At 44.3% G+C, this 21,353-nt stretch overlaps 1 protein-coding gene across 1 annotated transcript in view; it reads left to right on the top strand.

Annotated features, from left to right (window-relative positions):
* myzap (myocardial zonula adherens protein) overlaps positions 1–21,353 on the top strand; it is an 81,391-nt gene that overhangs the window by 37,204 nt on the left and 22,834 nt on the right. Inside the window, exons 3-7 of the mRNA XM_085968721.1 lie at positions 5,145–5,228; positions 6,300–6,446; positions 8,805–8,897; positions 14,208–14,321; positions 17,393–17,545. Coding sequence (XP_085824847.1) covers positions 5,145–5,228; positions 6,300–6,446; positions 8,805–8,897; positions 14,208–14,321; positions 17,393–17,545 — 591 coding nt within the window. The remainder of the gene's footprint in view (positions 1–5,144; positions 5,229–6,299; positions 6,447–8,804; positions 8,898–14,207; positions 14,322–17,392; positions 17,546–21,353) is intronic.

Genomic DNA, 21,353 nt, shown 5'->3' with positions numbered 1-21,353 from the left:
GACTCCAGGATGGTATGTTGCCTCCCTGGTGCAAGGGTCAAGGATGTCTCGGCGCGGGTGCAGAACATTCTGGAGGGAGAGGGGGAACAGCCAGTTGTCGTGATACATGTTGGTACCAACGACGTAGCTAAAAAAAGGGAAGAGGTCCTACAAGTAGAATTTCGGGAGTTAGGAGCCAAGCTAAAAAGTAGGACCTCGAAGGTAGTAATCTCTGGATTACTACCAGTGCCACGTGCTAGTAAGAGTACAGAGAACAGGATAGTTAGGCTAAATACGTGGCTTGAGCAGTGGTGTAAGAGGGAGGGTTTTAAATTTTTGAGGCATTGGAACCAGTTTTGTGGTAGGTGTGACCTATACAAAAGGGACGGTCTACACCTGTGCAGAGATGGAACTGATGTTCTCGGGGTAATTTTTGATAAAGCAGTTCGGGAGCATTTAAACTAGTATGGCAGGGGGCTAGAAACCTATGTAGTGAAATAGAGGAAAGTGAAAGGCAGACAGAAATAAATGATAAAAGGGTGAGGAACAAAAAACAAAGGGCCAAACTAATTCATAAAAAATGTGAGCATAAAAAAAGCCTGAGGGTTTTATACCTTAATGCGAGAAGCATCAGGAACAAGGTAGATGAATTAGCTGTGGAAATAGAGGTTAATAATTATGACCTAATTGGGATTACGGAAACATGGTTGCAGGGTGAGCAGGGCTGGGAGCTTAACATACAGGGGTATTCAGTATTTAGGAAGGATCGACAAAAAAGAAAGGGAGGAGGGGTAGCATTGCTAGTAAAAGAGGGGATAAATGCAATTGAAAGGAAGGATATTAACTCAGTTAATACAGAATCTATATGGGTGGAGCTAAGAAATAGCGAGGGGCGAAAAACATTAATAGGAGTGGTATATAGGCCTCCAAATAGTAAAATAGAGGTTAGGGAGGGCATCACGAGGGAAATTAGAGAAGCGTGCAATAAGAGCACAGCTGTCATCATAGGTGACTTTAACTTACATATAGATTGGACTAGCCTAATCAGTAAAAATAATGAGGAGGAGGAATTCCTTGAGTGTTTGAGGGATGGTTATCTGGATCAATATGTCGAGGAACCAACTCGGGAACAGGCTATATTGGACTGGGTACTGTGCAATGAGAAGGGACTAATCAGTAATCTTGTTGTACGGGGACCCTTGGGTCAGAGCGATCATAACATGATCGATTTCTCACTCGAAATGGAGAGCGAAGAAATTGACTCAGAGACTAAGGTCCTGAATTTAAACAAGGGGAATTATGATGCCATGAGACGGGAACTGAGTAGGTCTGATTGGACAACGTTCCTGGGAGGACTGGAGGTAGATAAACAATGGCAAACATTTAAAGATAGAATGACAAAATTGCAAAAATTGTTTATACCAATCTGGCATAAAAGGAAATCTAAAAAGGTGACTCAACCGTGGATAACAGGGGAAATTAGAGACAGCATAAAATCCAAAGATAGGGCGTATAAAATAGCCAAAAAAAGCGCCAGAGCGGAAGATTGGGAACAGTTTAAGATAGAGCAAAGGAGGGCAAAGGGCATAATCAAGAGGGGCAAAATAGCTTACGAAAACAAGCTGGCGGAAAATATAAAAACTAACTCCAAAAGCTTTTATAAGTATATCAAAAGGAAAAGACTGGTGAAAACCAAAGTTGGTCCATTGCAGTCAGATACGGGGGAATATATAATGGGAAATAAGGAAATGGCAGATCAACTAAATGCATACTTTGGGTCAGTCTTTACGAAGGAAGACACAAAAAACCTCCCTGGGATATCGGGAAAAATAGGGACATTGGCAAAGGAGGAACTGACGCAAATCAATATCTCTAAGGATATGGTGTTAAGGAAGCTAAAGGGATTGAAGGTGGACAAATCCCCAGGGCCTGATAACATGCATCCTAGGGTACTGAAGGAGGTGGCCCTAGAGATAGCGGATGCACTAAGGATGATTTTTCAGAATTCATTAGACTCGGGAACAGTGCCGATGGATTGGAGGGTAGCTAACGTTACCCCACTATTCAAAAAGGGGGGTAGGGAAAAAGCAGGTAATTACAGACCTGTAAGCCTTACATCAGTTGTGGGCAAAATGCTGGAGTCCATCATTAAGGATGAAATAGCGGAGCACTTAGCAAATGGGGACAGGATAGGACAGAGTCAACATGGATTTACAAAGGGTAAATCGTGCTTGACTAATCTATTGGAATTTTTTGAGGGAGTAACTGGTAGAATAGATGGGGGAGAGCCAGTAGATGTGGTGTACCTGGACTTCCAAAAGGCCTTCGATAAGGTCCCACATAAAAGATTAGCATGGAAAATTGAGGCTCATGGGATAAAGGGGAAAGTTTTGGCGTGGATAGGGAACTGGCTGTCAGATAGAAAACAGAGAGTTGGAATAAACGGCTCATTTTCTGAATGGCAGGCAGTAACAAGTGGGGTACCACAGGGATCTGTCCTGGGCCCCCAGCTGTTCACAATTTACATTAATGACCTGGATCAGGGAGTCGGATGCAGCATTTCCAAATTTGCAGACGACACTAAACTAGGAGGGGGGGTGGGCTCAGAGGAAGAGACCAGGAAGCTCCAGAGCGATTTGGACAGACTGGGCGATTGGGCGGATAAATGGCAGATGCACTATAATGTGGACAAGTGCGAAGTTATCCACCTTGGGTGCAGGAACGGGAGGGCAAATTATTATTTAAATGGCAATAGATTGGGAGAGGGGGAAGTACAGAGAGACCTGGGTGTTCTTGTACACCAGTCACTGAAGGCGAGCATGCAGGTGCAACAGGCGGTCAAGAAGGCAAACGGTATGCTGGCCTTCATAGCAAAAGGGTTAGAATACAGGAACAGGGATACCTTGCTGCAGCTGTACAGGGCACTGGTGAGACCACACCTCGAGTACTGTGTACAGTTTTGGTCGCCTCATCTGAGGAAGGATGTTCTTGCCATGGAGGGGGTGCAGCGGCGATTCACCAGGCTGATACCAGGAATGGCGGGAATGACCTATGAGGAGAGACTATGTAGTTTAGGGATGTACACACTGGAGTTTAGAAGATTGAGAGGGGACCTCATAGAAGTGTATAAAATTCTGACAGGTCTAGACAGACTGGATGCAGAAGGAATGTTTCCCTTGGCGGGTGAGAACAGAACTAGAGGACATAATTTAAGGATAAGGGCTAAACCATTTAGGACAGAGATGAGGGGGAATTTCTTCACTCAGAGAGTGGTGAACCTGTGGAACTCATTGCCACAGAGGGCAGTGTACGCCAGCTCATTAAATATATTTAAGAGGGAATTAGATATATTTCTACGGGCAAAAGGGGTTAAGGGTTACGGAGAGAAGGCGGGGACGGGATACTGAATTAAAAGATCAGCCATGATCTCATCGAATGGCGGAGCAGGCACGAAGGGCCGAATGGCCTACTCCTGCTCCTATCTTCTATGTATCTATGTAACAACCACAGCCAACTTCCTTTGTGGTAGGTATGATTCCAACCTGAGATGGACCTGTTTTGCGTGGCTTAGTTCCGCAGTACTGTTCACTGTGGAACTAAGCCACGCAAAACAGGTCCATCTCAGGTTTGGTCTCCTGGTTATGTTGAGCTAGCTGATCATAGCTGGGGTGATGTTAAGGATACCACAGTTGGCCTCAGTGCCTTTGAGCTAGGTATAAAAAAAATCTAACGGGGGGCTCCTGCTCCTGATCCAGTGACCCTTGCTGGAAAATTTACAAGTGACGCTGTGAAGCACCCTGTAGTCAAATAGCCGACTGACGCCGAGTAGATTCACATGTGGAGGATGTCCCGTGCCTGTGGAACTATAGTCCAACCGTGGTAAGTGTGTCCAGGAGCAGAAGAAAATCAGAAGGGGATAAAAATACCGAGTTAGCCCACTTTCCAGCTCACACCAGAACATTGCTGCACTGTAGGAATAGCCTTTTGCTTTCAGTGCTCCTGGCAAAGCCAGTCAGGATAAAACGTGCCCCTAAACCGTGCTTTTCAACTCATTAAAATTAGTGGACAATAGTGCAAAACTGACTCTTAAAAGTCTTGCATTGGGCGCTTGTCTGTATTGCCTGTCACAACTTGCAGCATTACACACGCAATGTTCCCATCACACTTGCACACAATTTGGTTCAATTAACCATTTAATCAAACATGCCAAATTGCTAAAATGTAATAAGATATAAAATTACCAACGCTCAGATAAACCTACCAATCAAATCGTTCTTTTTTTTCAAAGCTGCCAATGAGGAGCCTGCAACTACCACAAAACAAACCAATCAAATGGATTAAGCAACTTTCTAACAAATCCCGACCTCCACCAGCATTTTCAAACACCAACACTGTACCATCACTCTGTGTTTACTAAGGTGGATGGGTCCAAAAAGGAAGCTGTTGGTCTGCAGGGTTTTTCAAAAGATCCCACTGTTCCCCTGATCCACCTACTCACCTTTAATCTAATGCAAGGGCCTTGTGAACTTGTAGGGGAGAAGTGTTTCATTGCAGGAGGGGCAGAGTCCAAAATAAGCTTGTGTTTTGCAAGAGTTTTGAAATAGCTTCGATAGTTTGATCATTTCAGGTATATGACTCACTTTAACCTACCTAGTGGACAAACTGACGGCCATCAGACTTCATTAGGGCATGCATTGGCTGAAATATATAAACAAATATATCAGCTATTTAAAGTTTATGGTAGTAAATGGAATATGTCATAAAGTGGGATGGTTATAAGTGTTACAAAGTTTGTATTGTTAACTCCTCCAACAAGAGCCTTTTGCGGAAATCACCTGCATAATAAGACAAGCACAGTCACTGGCCAGTACATTTAATTTCTATTACACAATATGAGAATTTAGAGTAGACTCTCACTTATTCTGGTAACAGCAAATATGCATTTGTTTTTTTACTTTGGAGTGCTGAAATAAATATATAATAAAGATATATGTATGCCGTTTATAATATTTGATGGTCTCGCTCCACTTTGATATTTTACATTGGGAGTCTTCCTTTTGGTTCATATCTGGTTTTGAAAGGAGAAAAGGACAAATGATATTTGAAGTTAACCAATCTGTTTTCAAATTGTTTAACATCTCAGTCAAACTGCTTTCTTGTTCCAGGAAGAGAACACAAACACAGGAAATAGTAGGAAACGCAATGGATATCGCCATCCTGAAAGTAACAGCACAGAACCACCGGTACTGGTTAGTGACTGTGGTGAATAAAAGACATACATGTCCTTCTGTTCAAAACAATGTTGGCATGTCCCTCCAGTTTGCTCTGCCTCTCCCTTGCATTGGGTAGATGTGCTGCGACTCTCCCATTTCTTATCTCTTCCTGCCGATCATTATAAATCTCTTCCACCCGTCACCAAGCATGAAATGATTGTGTATCAGAATGCTACACTATATATTTCAACGTTTAAGGTTTTGAGAACTATTCCAGCATTTTGCATATTTTCATCTCCATCCCTCACCGCCCACCCACTACTGCCCTTTTCAATGTCTTGCTCACTTGCCTACCAAGTTCCACCCTGCATTAACTCCAATGCATCCAGAACCAGAACTCCATCATATGCATTCTATCTCATATGAAATCCAACTCACTCATTCAGCCTGTCACTTGCCGACCTTCATTAACTCCCAATCCATCAGTGTATCAACTTCAAAATCATTTACAAATCCCTCCCCCCTCCCGACCTCTGCAACCTCCTTCAGCCTCCAGTCTCTGTTCACATCCACTGCTCTTCCAACTCTCATTCTTATTTACAGTACCATCTTTCCCTCCCTCTTTATCATCTGGAGAAGAGCCTTCAGTCATCATGCTCCATATGCTTGACCTCCCTTTCTAAAGCTTTGTGGCTTGGGAATTCTCTCCCATCTTCAAAGGTATTCTTAAAACCTACTTCTTCAAGCATTCCTTCAATCTCCTCCCTTAATTTCTCTCTTGCTCCAACTCTACTTTGATCCTCAGCTTTTGCTCCATTTGAAGGTGCTGTAGTAATGTAAGTTATTGTGAAAACACACGACCTAATTATTGAGGTGTCGTAGTCTGTTATCTCCTCTGCTATTCCTTTGCTCTTGGAACTCTATCAGTCTAATGTGCCCTCACAGGTAACGATGCAGTGAAAACACATGGGGGAGATATCATCTGGGTAGGGAAATCATAAACACATTTATAATGAATTAATTTATGGCGTTGTTGCACACACAATAAATCTTTCCCTGCGTGACCTAAAATGATGAAGTAACTAAATGCCGTGTCTTTTTTTGCAGCATCTTTCCAATGGCTTGGGTTCAGAGGCGTCTCCTCAGAGTAGGGTGTACGGCGTGGTGCAGCGAGCTGATGCAAATAAGGCGGAGGTGGTTGTGTATGAATGGTCAATTAACCAGCTTAAAGAGGAAATGATCTACATTAAGGAGGTGAGATAGTTAATGTTCCCTGACAACACTCAGTTTGCTTGACTGATGGGCATTTTCTTGTTCCGTTTGTTGAGACCTATAAAATTTCAAAAGGGACCCAAGTGAGATTGCACTTCAGACCCCATCCTGAGTTATGTAGCGATGCGCTGCTCGACCATGAGTCAGTTCCACCAGTTTATAGCCAGGCCACTGGATGAAGAGTTACACGACAGCAGTTCTTCAGCTCAGTGAGGACAATCTGGTGTTACCTTCCCCTCAAAGCAGGTTGGTCACTCCCAGTGTGATGGGCATCTGTAGTCAGGACCACCCAGTACACCTGGCTGAAGTGCGTCAGTGGAAGTAGAAAGAGGGGTTTTGAAAAGGGAAAATTCTATCAAACCTACAATGATATAACACTCTTGGTCCGAGTGCTATTTGTTTACCTTATTGCTGTTTGTGGGAGCTTGCTGTGCGCAAATTGGCTGCCGCGTTTCCTCCATCACAACAGTGACTACACTTCAAAAGTATTTAATTGGCTGTAAAACAGTTTGGGGCGTCCTGAGGTTATGAAAGGTGCTATGTAAATGCATGTTCTTTCTCCTTTCTTTAGTGACACTGAAATATAGATGGAAAATTGAAAGTCAGGTGTATAGGGAGGAAATGGGCTAAAGCTGGCTATATTCTACACAATGACCATTACATAAGAAAGAGCTTGTATTTACAGAGCACCTTATCCGCTCTCTCATTAACATCCCAAAGGACTTTCACATTTAATGAATTATTTTGAAATACAGCCGCGATTGTTATGTTGATGAACAACAACAGCCATTTTGGTCACAGCAATGAGATGAATGGCCAGTTAATGTGTTTTTGGTGGTGTTGGTTTTACAACTGATGTGAGATATATTGCAGGAGGTTCAATGACTTCTTCCCATTGAGTTTCCTTAAATGGGAAGTTTTTTTCTGGACGCAATGGACCTGGAAATCAGGGTTATGAAGTCATTGTAACATGTTTGTGAATTGGTGTGGAGATATCCAATTGGGATATTCATACACCAGCTAATAGGGGCATGGTTGTGGTGGTTGGAGGTCAGTCATCACAGTCCCAGGACATCGCTGCAGAGGTTCCTCAGGGCAGTGTCCTAGGCACAGCCATCTTCAGCTGCTTCCATCAATGCCCTGCCCTCCATCAAAAGGTCAGAAGTGGGGATGTTCGCTGATGATTGCATAGTGTTCAGTGCCATTCACAACTCCTCAGATAATGAAGCAGTCCCTGCCTGCATGCAGCAAGACCTGAACGACATTCAGGCTTGGGCTGATAAGTGGCAGGTAACATTCGCGCCACACAAATGCCATGCAGTGACTATCTCCAACAAGCGAGCGTCTAACTACTGCTCCTTGATATTCAACGGCATTCCCATTGCCGAATCCCCCACTATCAACATCCTGGGGGTTACCATTGACCAGAAACTTAACTTGACTAGCCACATAAATACTGTGGCAACAAGAGCAGGTCAGAGGCTGGATATTCTGCGGCAAGTGTCTCACCTCCTGACTCCCCAAAGCCTTTCCACCATCTACAAGGCACATGTCAGGAGAGTGATGGAATACTCTCCACTTGCCTGGATGAGTGCAGCTCCAACAACACTCAAGAAGCTCGATACCATCCAGGACAAAGCAGCCCGCTTGATTGGCACCCCATCCACCACCTTAAACATTCACTCCCTCCATCACCAGCGTACCGTGGCTGCAGTGTGTACCATCTACAAGATGCACTGCAGCAACTGGCCAAGGGTTCTTCGGCAGCACCTCCCAAATCCGCGACCTCTTCCGCCTAGAAGGACAAGGGCAGCAGGTGCATGGGAACACCACCACCTCCAAGTTCCCCATCAAGTCACACACCATCCTGACTTGGAAGTATATCGCCGATCCTTCATCACCACTGGGTCAAAATCCTGGAACTCCCTCCCTAACAGCACTGTGGGAGTGCGTTCACCACACGGACTGCAGTGGTTCAAGAAGGCAGCTCACCACCACCTTCTCAAGGGCAACTAGGGATGGGCAATAAATGCTGGCCTTGCCAGCGACGCCCACATCCCAGAAATGAATTAAAAAAAAAAAATAGGGGTGATCCCACAATCCCAGCAGGAAGTTGCGCTCACAGGGTGTATGAGTTGGAGATACAGCTAGAACATTTTAACCCTGATTCTCACACCTTAGGTTTATCCACAAATTATTAAAGAAACATTTGGGAAAAGGCTGCGAGAAAATGGCAGGTATATAAAGCCAGTTACTGTGAAGAATGGGTGGTTGGCTTAGAGAGTGGCGCTCAGTTTAGGTAGAATTCTGTCACAAGTTGCTTGTTTGCTTTCTATTCAGGTGCGACAATCACTGGAGAAAGTCAGACTGCGAATGTTTGGTGAGTTCAATGAGATGAAGGAGAGAGTACAACAGCTCACAACTGAAATGAAGGTAAGTCGGTATAGCAACACTGCCTGCGAGCTCATAATGCCTCTGATCATTTTACCATCTACGTGCCTGCTGGTGGGGCTGCTGTACTTCATGCAGAGTATTAAACAGCTTAATCCCTGAGAAAAGACATCGGGTTTTTTTTTTGACTTTGTGCGATAGTGTGGAACAGGTGATAGTGAATCAGCAGCTCGATTTGATTTGAATGGAATTTAAATTCGGGAGAGCTGTAAAACAGGCTGCCGACTCGCTATCATCCCTTTTACACTATCGCACAAAGTCAAAAAATTACCCCATTGATTCAATTCCCAGGAAAATCCAGGGTGAGGGTTTTTTTGGTGGGTTTTACCTACGCTTTTAATATGTTCAGATTTTTTAATAAGTTCCACAGTTAAAGAGAACTGGATTTCATTAAAAAAAAAGGCCAGGTGATTGTATCAGAACTGCTCCATCAGTAATGAAATGAGTGTTCATTTACAGCCTCGTAACTGCACACTGTTGTTTATTCTGTTGTTACAGTTGTGACATAATTGTATTAGATAACATACCATAAATGTTTGAGTATAAGATGCATCTTCCCCTCCTCCAAATATTGTACAGAAGAGAATGTGCTTTTAGTTCATGGATACTCACATGAAAATCATTTGCAAGAGATTCAGACATGTTGACACACATACAAAAGCAAAATACTGCAGATTCTGGAAATCTGAAATAAAAACACAAAATGCTGGAAATACTCAGCAGGTCAGGCAGCATCTGTGGAGAGAGAAACAGAGTTAACGTTTCAGTTCTGAGGAAGTGTCATCGACCTGAAACGTTAACTCTGTTTCTCTCTCCACAGATGCTGCCTGACCTGCTGAGTGTTGCCAGCATTTTTAGTTTTTATGTTGACACACTTGTTTGTTAAATGGCTGCAAGTGTAAAGAGTTTGCAGTTTAGCTGCATTGACCTGGAACTTGCAGCCAGTGTACACCTGCACGCCACCAAAGCCCAAAGTCCAGATGAGTCATAATCTACATGGGAGGGCATTATAATTGAAGAATTACAGTAATGACTTTTTTAAGATTATTGCATTAAAGCTGATTTCTTTTAAATGCGCTTCCACGCCCATTCTCCAATCACGGAGTAAGCGATAGCAAACTGTTTATAGCTACAAGGCGTTTAATTGGGGGCACCGGCAGATAAAGACCTACCAATCTAGTGGGTGGGGTAAATGGAGCATCGACATTCTCCAGCTGAAATGTCTTGTCATACCTGGCTCAACATTATGGAGACAGATGGGCTGTAACGTTGATGCTAATTTGGATCTGCACCAGTAGCCACAAAAAAAAGGCTATGGGAGAAGTGACAGATAGCTCAGCACTGAAGCACCTCATTAAGATGATGGTGAATCGAATGGATGCACTTCAGTTAGCAACAGTGCTCAGCTTTGTGGGAGACAGGTGCCACCTGCTGGATTTGATTCGCATTTCTGTTCCGAAAACTTTTCACACACTAACTGTGCGCTAAATAACAGTTAATGGCCCAGAAATTGGTGTCGGGGGCTTCCCGCGGGTGCAAGCCCCCGACCTACGCTTACCTAGCGCGCCGGCAGTTGAAGCCTGGGCCTGCGTGGATTTCCTGTCAGTGGCCCGGTCCAGCTCCCGGCACGCTGTGCTTGCGTGATCCAGCGGCGTACTTAGTGCGATGCGTCGGCTGGGATCACGTGAGCACTGGGCAACCAATCGGAGGATGCAAAAGTTCATTCATGAGTTTGACAGTAAGAACTGTTAAACTCAGGAAAACTCTGGGCGCCCAAAACAGTACTTAAACTTCAAATAAAACTTTTAAAAAAATCACACTATTTAAATGAACTATAAATAATTTAAATAACTATTTTAAACAATAATTTAAATTTTTGAAAAAAATAATTTTATAAAAAATCGGGTCTAAAAATACACTTACCTTACTGTAAAGTCTTTAAAAATAATAAACCTGTGGGAAAAAAATTCTAATTTTAATTAATAGACCACTTACCTTTTAAAATTAAGTCCTTACGTCTGCTTTTTTAAAGTGTAAAAAGTGGAGGCCTTCACGCACGGGCAAACCTGGGGAAAAAAAAGGAAGTTCAACGCGCACGCGTTCAACCTCTGAACCCCTTGGCTCAGAGGATCGGAAATGCCGGTTTCCCGCGCATGCGCTGTGCATGCAGAAAACCGGCAATTCCATCAGTCCCACGCGTGAGTACACGGTGCTTACTCGCGCGTTGGGACACTAATTTCTGGGCCAATGACTTTCTCCTGGCTTTTTGGCGCAGGTTTACATATAAGGGTAAATTTAGTTCCCAGCCCAGAGTCTCGCTTAACAAAGTGATTAATGAGCGGCGATGTGAATGCAGCATGTCGATCTGGGCACCCAGATTCCCAATCCACCTTTCTGTTGAGCGAGGCAGCTTGCCAGGAGTGGAGCCTCACAAGATTTATCAATAACTCCATCGCCCTGGAGCTCCGATACATTGTAACTCATGCACCATTGAGCAGCAAGTCAGGAAAAAAACCTACAGTAATGGTGCTGAATCACCATTAACTCATTGTGAGGGGACTTGCTCTTCAAATTAGAGCTAGGTCATCGAAGAGGGAAATCAGGAAGCATACTTCACACGATTCTTCGACAGCACCTCCCAAACCCGCGACCTCTACCTCCTAGAAGGACAAGGGCAGCAGGCGCATGGGAACACCGCCACCTCCAAGTTCCCCTCCAAGTCACACACCATCCTGACTTAGAAGTATATCGCCGATCTTTCATCGCCGCTGGGTCAAAATCCTGGAACTCCCTACCAACAGCATTGTTGGAGTACCTTTACCACACGGACTGCAGCGGTTCAAGATGGCGGCTCACCACCACCTTCTCAAGGGCAATTAGGAATGGGCAATAATTGCTGGCCTTGCCAGCGACGCCCACATCCCATGAATGAATAAAAAACCCCACAAAGGTTAGTAAAAAGCTGGAATTCTCTCCCCCCAAGAGGTTGAGGATGCTGGGACAATTGGAGCTTTCAAGACTGAGACTGATAGATTTTAGGTAAGGGCAACACGGGGTCTGGAGCTACAGTGGGTAAATGGAGTTAAGGTACAGATCAGCCATGGTCTTATTGAATGGCGGCACAGGCCCAAAGGGCTAAATGGCCAACTCCTGTTGCTATGTTCCTATAAAATGGCCATCATCACCTTATCCTCAAAGTCTGCCTTCAGCCCCTCTCTCCTCTCAATTACCGCCCACCCCCAACCTCCCCACCTTTTGAAGATCTCGAAATGTGTCATTGCCTCCGAACTCCATGCTCCCCTTTTCCCACAGCTACATGTTTGAATCCTTTCAGTCAGGATTCTGCTGTGCTCACAACACGGTCCTGGTCAAAGTCACTAATGGTATTCTCTGCGACTGTGCTCCTTGTCTCTTGTCCTCCTTGGTCTCTCTGTGATGTTCAGCATGGGCGATTATGCCATCCTCCTCCACTACCTTTTCTTGGGTGTCCACCTCCATGGACCTGCCCTTATATGGTTCCACTCCTACCTGTCCCAATGCAGCCAGCGCATCTCCAAAAGTACCATTGAACGGTTCCATCATTGGCCCCTCCTTTTTTCATTTACATTTTGCCCCTCAGTGACATCATCTGTAGGCCGGGGGATGGTTTTAAAATGTATGCTGTGGACAGCCAGCTCTCCCTGTCCCCATCTTCCCTCAACTCCACAATGTCTGCTGCCAGATTCTGTGTCCAACATCACGTTTTGGGTGAAACAGAGTTTCCTTCAATTGAACATTGGGAGGACTGAAGCCATTGTATTTGGCCTCCAACAAAAGCTCTGTGACTTTGCCACGGATTCCTTCTTCGCCTCTGTTTGCTCTCGTACCAGATTGTTCATAACCTCTGTGTCCTGCTCAACCCAAAGCTCAGCTTCAAACCTCATATCCCACCCAGTTCTCGACTGCCTTCTTTCACCTCTGCGACATCAACTGCCCTCTCCTCCTATCTTTCTCCACGGCAGCTCATACCCTGACCCATACTTTTTCTGGTCTACGTGACAATGTGGGGTAGTGATTGAGGGATTGAGGCTGGGCAGTTTTGAGGAGGTGGTGACTACATGTCGAAAAAGTAATTCATTGATTGTGGAATGTTTTGGGACATCCTGAGAACATGAGATGTGCTCTATATAAATGTAAGTCCTTTTCTTTCTCTCTCATGTATCACCGCTCTCTCCCTCTCCATCTCATTGAGTTTTCAGTTGTCTCAGCTTATTCTCTGGAACTCCCTCCCTACCTCCCTCCACCTCACTTCCTCTCTCCTCACCCATGAACACTTCCTGAAATCCCATCTATTTGACCATGGTTTACCTGTGCTAACACCTCCATGTATACTCGGTGTTTATATTTCTCCATCGTGAAGTGCCGAGATGACTTGTGACGTGAAAGGTGCTAGTTAAATGCAATTTTGTTGTTGCATAAATACCGCTCTGTGCATCAGTCTGCCGATGGAGTGCATGAGTTGGAGTGTTGATGGGGATGGCAATGTGTAGAAAGGCCCACTTTATTGATGAGGGCCTTCAGATTATTCCAGATGGGACGAGCTGGTGAGTCCGTCATTTGCTGCACTCAATGAGGTGACACAAACTGGCAGAAGGCCTACTCCCCGAAGGCCAATTTGCTAGTGCTACTTTGCAACAGCAGTTACTCGGAGGTGGATTAGAGTGGCCTGGTCAATTTGTCTTGGAATCCAGACAGGATTGAAAAGCAGAGACTCTCACGCACCAGTCTGGATATTGATTCCGAGCTGACAGGGTAGTAAACCAGCATGGTGCATCACCCCGGACCCTAATGTTCTATCTAAACAAAGAGTAGAACTCTTTGATTTAATTTTGTAAACCTAGAAATAAAAGCTACAGATGCAGGAAATGTTGGATCAGCAGGCCAGTCAGCTTCTGTGGAGAGAACGGACCAGGTAACATTCACCTATAGATCGTCCATGAACCAAGGGTCTACACCTGAAATATTAACTCGGCTGTTTTCTCCCCAGATGCTGTCTGACCTGTCACATAGTTCCAGCATTTCCTATAGTTGACTTGTTTTCCATGTCTAACTTAGCCCCTGGTTTTCCTGCCAGTGAAATTTCCATAATGTTTTTTTTTCTTCTCCCCTAAATAACCAGGGATTCAGAATATTTTGATAAAAACATTTTCACAAACAGAATCCGCAGCAAATATTCAGCTGCAAAAAAACTTGTCCAACTTTTTGGCAGGGCCGGAGCTTGATGGAGCGTAACTGTCATCTGTTCCGTTTCAGGTCTCGGAGGTACGGCAGGCATCCCTGCAGAGAGAAGTGAGCAGCAATTCTTCAGTCCTCGAGCAGTACAGCCAGATGAACAGCTCGCTGACGAGTGTGACGATTGACTTGCAGGTAGAAATTAATCACTCGCTTTGATTGCCGTAGCAAAGTGTCACATCGCTGTACTGGGCATGTAGACACGTTGTAACAGACACCCGGGGATGTAACTCGCGTGTGACGTATTGAAGGGATTCATGAAAGGCAAGAGTGAAGCTGTGCGATTTTATCAGTGCTACCGGAATCCCGAGATGTCTTGAGAGGCGGCCCTCAGCTTTACATGCAAAATCAAAGTCATAACGGCACAGAAGGAGGCCATTTGGACCATCGAGTCCGTGCCGGCTCTCTGTAGAGCAATCCAGTCAGTCCCATTCCCCCGCTCTATCCCCGTAGCCCTGCAAGTTTATTTCCCTCAAGTGCCTATCCAGTCTCCCCTTGAAAACAGTGAGTGTGTCCACTTCCACCACTTCCGTCAGCAGCGAGTGGGAACAGCCTTTCCCCATCTAGCCTATCCAAACCTGTCATAATCTTGTACACCTCAATCAAATCACCCCTCAACCTCCTTTGCTCTAATGAAAACAAATCCAGCTTCTCCAACCTTTCCTTGTAGCTAAGATCCCCCATCCCCGGAACCATTCTGGTAATTCAAAGTGCGTTCTTATGAATAAATTTGAAATAATGGCCCAGAAATTCGGGTCCCAACGCGTGAGTACGGACGGAGTACTCACGCGTGGACCCGATGGAAGTGCCGGAATCTTGCATGCACTACGCATGCGCGGGAAACCGGCACTTCCGATCCTCTGAACCAAGGGGTTCAGAGGTCGAACGCGTGCGCGCGGGAGTCTGCGCGTGCGCGTTGAACTTCCTTTTTTTTTTCAGGTTTTAACGTGCGGGTAAGTCTGTACATTTTAGAAATGTAAAAAGCAGCCGTAAGGACTTCATTTTCAAAGGTAAGTGGTCAACTATTTAAAATTAACACATTTTTTCCACAGGTTTTTTACTTTTAAATACTTTAAAGCAAGGTAAATTTATTTTTAGCCCTGTTTTTTTATAAAATTATTTTTTTCAAAAATTTAAATTTTTGTTTAAAATAGTTATTTAATGTGATTTATAGTTTATTTACAAAGTGTGATGATTTTTAAAAATTTATTTGAAGGTAAAGTACAGTTTTACAGCCTCAGCATTTATACATTTTGACAGGTCTATCTGTCAAGACTTATGAATGGAGCATTCCCTGCTCCGATTGGCTGCCTGTTGCTCACGTGATCCCAGGGGACGCTTCGCACTAACTACGCCCCTGGGACACGCCAGCATAGCGCGCCGGCCTCTGGGACAGGCCTCGGAGAGGAATTCCACGCAGGCCAAGAGGTCAACTGCTGGCGCGCTAGGTAAGTGTAGGTCGGGGGCTTGCACCCGTGGGAAGCCCCCGACCCGAATTTCTGGGCCATTAGGAGACAGCAGGGGATAGAAAGACACTGGGGTAGATTTTGACTTTGTACGATAGTGCAAAATGGTGATAGTGAATCGGCAGCCCGTTTTACATCTCTCCAGATTTTCCAGTGGAATTAAAAATCGGGAGAAAACGGGCTGAAGGGTTTGCTATCACCTGTTTTATGCTATTGCACAAAGTCAAGATCTACCCCAGTGTGACTCAGGCTGGTGTAATCTGAAGTTTGCTTTTATCATTTGTCTGATACCAAGAAATAGCCTGCCCCTTAAATAAGAAATAACTGGAAACAACAGTTCTCACTCCAGTCATGTTACAATTCGCCATTGAAACAAAAATATATTTCTTTGGGAGGTGGGGAGATTATGGGTTGGGAAGTCCTAAAATACTTCACAGAGCCAAAGGTCTGCTCTTGCTCCTCCCAGGTGGTAGCGGAACCTCCATAGTTTCCCAAGGAGTGGGCAGAACGCACATCCATCACTACAATACATGGTGAAATGAGCCTGTGAACCTCCACACGGGTACTGATCACATCAGGCATTCTCTCTGGCTAACCCGATAGCCAGCATTGCTGGGGATAGTTAGACCACCTAGGAATGGGCCGGCAGCGAGCTGGGAGATTTTAGTGGGGCCTGGAAGAGCATTCCTACTCCTGGCCCCACTAAAATCATTTAATATTTTTTTAAAAAAGGAACCATTTCAGAGAGGCCTCCAGTGATAACTTTAAGGACCGCTGGTTAGACCCCCTGAGTACCTGGAGTGAGTGGGCCCAGCATGCAACAAGCATTCTCCGCCCATTTCTCCACAAAAATTGCAAACAGAGCCCCACAAGAGGTGTAGGACCCTGATTTGCATATTTAAATAGTCTCCCGCCTGTTTTAGGCCAGAGTCCTGGGCGCCCATTTAAAGGCCTGCCTGAAAATTGATTCAGGTGGGCAAATGGGTTTACAAGATGGCCACCAGATTTTCCTCTGTCAGTCGCCTGTTTTCCAGGCAAGAAACAAGTGGGCTGCAGTTAAAAGTCCCCCTCCCCTCCCACAATGAGAGGAATCTTGGGTTTTAAAAGCCTGTAGATCATTAATAAAAAGGAAAGAGTTGGGGACATGAGGATTCCACAATTTTGAGATCCTGAAAGAACAGAATCAAATGCTCACCGATTGTTCTTGCACAGTATCACAGTGTTGGCAGAAATCTGCAGCTTCATGCTTTTAATAGAACTCCCAGAAGTTATCAAATCTTTATGTCCCGGTCCAGTCAGACCTGCATCTGCTGCACAGATATCATTACAATTACTGCATTTACTGCACCATGTTGGTAACAAGAATAGCCTGTTGGACTGAGACATCTTGTGATAGATTCCTGCATATATCGGTCATGATAAGAGTACCAGCTTCTGGATTAACAGGAATCTATGTGCTTTGGAATACCGAAGGTACAGCCTTATCCTTTCATCCCATGGGGCAGTGCCCTGGTGTTTTAGGATGCTGCATCATCCTTGCACTACTGTACAATTCTTTCAAAACATCACCAATTACTGTGTGTAAGCTAGCAGGATGAAGAAACAAACTGTACATCCTTGTAATCGTTGTTTTTGAATAACTTTCATTACGGTTGTTATAGAACTCCTGGTTAGCACGTGCTTCCAAAGTATACCACAGGAGAGAGAGGGTGTGTGACTGGATGCCTTGTTTTTTGTCAGAAATCTCTCTTGGATTCAGCAACAGATGCCAACAAGAGGAGGGAGGAAATGGAAGATCTCCGAAAGTCATATCACCAATCACTGGAGCAAATGAAAGAGAAGGATCAGCAGATACAGAATGCGCAAACTGAAAATCAGATCCTGAAACTTAGGGTAAACAATGCACTGAGACATCACTGCACATGTATTGAAGCATTAAACAAGCAAATAGTCTAACAACAGCAGACTGGGTGCAGCACCTACCTTTTTATTGAAATATGAATATTGGGCTAGACACTCCACTGACGGAATAAGCTAATGTTAACTACTGAAGAATTATGTACAATATTGGGTAATCAACATAAGATATAGCACGTGCATCACCCCGTCTTAACATAAATGGACGGAGAATTGTTGAAGCGTGCCTGTCTTTCCTTGATATGTCCCCTGGTGGACGAGGCCCCACACACTGGATCGCACATTCGTATCACTTACCCTGATGGTTGTTTCTGACCCACACAGCAACCCTACAAGTGAGTCAGCTAAGCTTCTAACTCAGGCTCTTCCTGTCTATTCAAAGAACTCCCCATTAATGAAACTTTTCTTTTACATCCCTTCCTGATATAGCAACAGATCACCATTAATCGTATGTTTGGACTTGACCCCATCAGTGGCCATGTATGATTGTAAATATCCACATATAAAAATGTTGCATTTATTGCACATGCATCAAATCTATAAATAACAGGAAAGAAAGCCAGCCATTTCTTGCTGTTTTTTTCTGCCCTTGGTAACCTACCTCGCCTCAAGGATAGGAGCTGGGGATTTACAAAAAGCTGTCTATTGACAGAAATTTCCCGTAACACTTAGCTTTAATTTATCTCTTAATTATCTATTTAGACCATTTCCCCCACAGGGGGTTACCTGAGCAGTGACCTTAAAGGGACAGGCCAGGCTAAACACAACGGTATCTTAGCAACTTAGCGTCACAACCATGCCCCAGGCTATCTAAGCAATGGCCTGGGAGATCAGGGGGTGCACCAAAAAATGGAGGTGAAGCATGTTTACATATTATCTACTGCAGGAAGTGATGCAAGTGAACTTCCTGGGCATAAGTCTAATCAAGAACAGAAAATTGATTTTACTCAAGTGTTCCTAAACTGGAATGAACTTTGTGTAAAATGTGACATCAGTAGCCATGTTCAGTTGTTCACAAACAAAAGCTGTTTAGAACAGAATGTGACCTGGCAATTTGTCAGTTAATGTCAAATTGTCCATTGATGTGTATTGTGCACCGTGACAGTTTAAAATAAATAATCCAGAACAAAGCAACTAAAGAGATTCCCATTTCCAGTAAGAGCTAAGACTTTCTCTCAAGCTTTTGGAATCCACAGTAAAAAGCCATGGAAACATACTTAAAAAAAACCACACACAAAGCAACCTCATAGGTCAGTGTATAACAGCACTGCCAGGTGGAACTCTGAGCCAAGAGCCCAGGTTCAGCCCCCAATCAGAGGTAGCAGACCTCAGCTAAGGTACGGGTCCGAACTCCAGCCTCATGTCTTCTGTGGAACCATGTGCCAGAGTGGGTCAGTATTTTCAGGGGAAAAAGAAAAAAGGAAGACTTGCATTTATATAGCGCCTTTCACGGCCTCAGGACGTCCCAAAGTGCTTTACAGCCAATGAAGTACTTTTTTGAAGTGTAGTCACTGTTGTAATGTAGGAAACGCAACAACCAATTTGTGCACAGCAAGCTCCCACAAACAGCAATGTGATGATGACCAGATAATCTGTTTTTGTGATGTTGATTGAGGGATAAATATTGGCCAGGACACCGGGGATAACTCCCCTGCTCTTCTTCGAAATAGTGCCGTGGGATCTTTTACGTCCACCTGAGAGAGCAGACTGAATGAAAAAAATTCCCCAAATAAATCACTTGCATAAACCTTTAATAATAACAATAAACTTGTAGCAGTAACATTCTGAATAACCACCACTTAGGCTGCTGTTAATGCAACAGACCGATCTCTATATAGTGCAATGTGCAGCTGGCCAATCCAGGCTATGCTGCTAACTTTAGTAATTTTGTGAATGTGAGGGTGAGAGCGTCCCTTTTCTGATACCATCAAAAAGTCAAAAAGTTTATCAAGTTCCCAGGCAGTCCAATGGACAAGCCTGGTTTTGCGCTGTGCCGAGGCTCAGATTACTGACCTAGCTCCCAGGTCATGCTGCCCTTTTTCGAGCCCAAAACCACTTTGCAGCAACATGAGCACGGTAGCATAACAGCAGCCCAATCCAGCTCGTTCGGCCACACTACTTCTAATCAGGTTCGGGCACATAGCAAAGAGGCTCTGACAAAATGCATCAGGTTTGATTTTGTTAGAGTATTACACTTCACAATGTCTAAAAAAAAATCAATAATATTTGGAAGATTTGTGAGGTGATTGTGATGGCTTTCATCCAGTATTGCCAATAAATAATCTGTCTATTTCACAAGCTTTTGGGATCAACCGAGAATTGGAAAGAATTAGTGTAATTGTATGTGGAAATACCCTGAAGAGATCAGACAGAGACACAAACAGGTTTATCCACTCAGATTCCTTTGGCTCAAAGGATAACTGATGATAAGCAGATTCTGACCTTTTCCGTAGCTTAGGACTTTTTAAAAAAGTCTCGTCTAGAAAAGGGTGTCGACACCTTTCAAAATAACGACCTCCATTGCTCACAGGCATTTTTCTCTTGAAATTTACATTCATGCCTTAAGTTGTCGTTTACTTTTGGCTGTTGCTGGACATAATTGTTATTTCAACCATTAGCGTCAATGCAGCCATTTTCAAAACGCACTGAAGCCTGAGGCTAGCATGCTTTCCTTGATTTAAAACTGGACCTAAAACAAATAGGAGCACTGGCAATTTAAATAGCTGAAGTTAATATTTACCTTGGGTAAAGTCAGAACTGTGAAGCAGAACTTTGTGGCTTTAAGTAAAGTCCTTCCACTGATTATTCTAAACATTGCCAAGCTAATGGGACTTGCAGGCTGTTATTTTACTAATGACTGGGCAAGAGGTGCTAAATAGCAAAGGTGAAGTCATAAAAGCTCGTATTTGCTCAATAATTTCACACCAAGCACCTGTAAACATGTCACAGTGCTTTGGAAATATTCTCCAGCGCAGGGTTCCACAGCACTGGAACGTGAGTGAGGTGAGACTCCATGTCATATCTGAATGATTGGCTTAGACTGTAGACACTGATCTTGAGGATGTCTGTCTGTATGTATAATAGCCTGGACGGGGTAGGCATGAGTGTTTCAGGCACTCAATCCACCTGTACTGAAAAACTTTTGTTTTTATGCTGTCATCGGAGGTGTGGACTGAAAACCACCTCTTTCGCTGCCGTGGGTTTCCTCCCTCGGGACAGGCACCACCTCAATACATTGCCACTTTGCTGCGGAGGTCAGAACTGCAGTTGATGGCCATGCAAAAGTAACCTTTAAATGAACATTGTACAACCGACTTTAAAAAGGGCGAGGCCTCCCTCTACAACGGCACTGCTTAGATTGGAGCGTTCTGGCGAAGCTGATGCGTTCCATCCGATTACAGGGGAAGGATGGTCTAGTGGACTGTCTCTGTGTTGAGTGTAGCAGCAGTCCAGGCACCGTCCTTGTCACATACTGTGCTGCCGTACACTATTTGCTGACGCACAATTCTTGTTTGCTTATGTTAAAGTGGGTGAATCCCTTCAGCTGTGTCAGGATCTACATTTAAATAAGCTTCAGCACATGATAACTCCACAAGTCTTTCAACCAAACGTGTCTTCAGGTGATTCTAGAAACAATAACTGATTTCCTCAAACTATATAGTGGGCGATTCTAAACTGGAAGAGCAGCTTCTGATAACTATTTCCAGAGAGACTCAGACCCAGATGGTTTAGTTGCACGAGTGTACAGTTTACTACTCACGAGCAGGCATATAAGGGCAATTAT

This window comes from Somniosus microcephalus, chromosome 27, assembly GCF_052327205.1.
Source record: "Somniosus microcephalus isolate GS21.2 chromosome 27, FLI_Smic_1.0, whole genome shotgun sequence".
In the NCBI taxonomy this organism is placed as follows: domain Eukaryota; kingdom Metazoa; phylum Chordata; class Chondrichthyes; order Squaliformes; family Somniosidae; genus Somniosus; species Somniosus microcephalus.
This window is presented reverse-complemented; position numbering and strand designations above follow the sequence as displayed.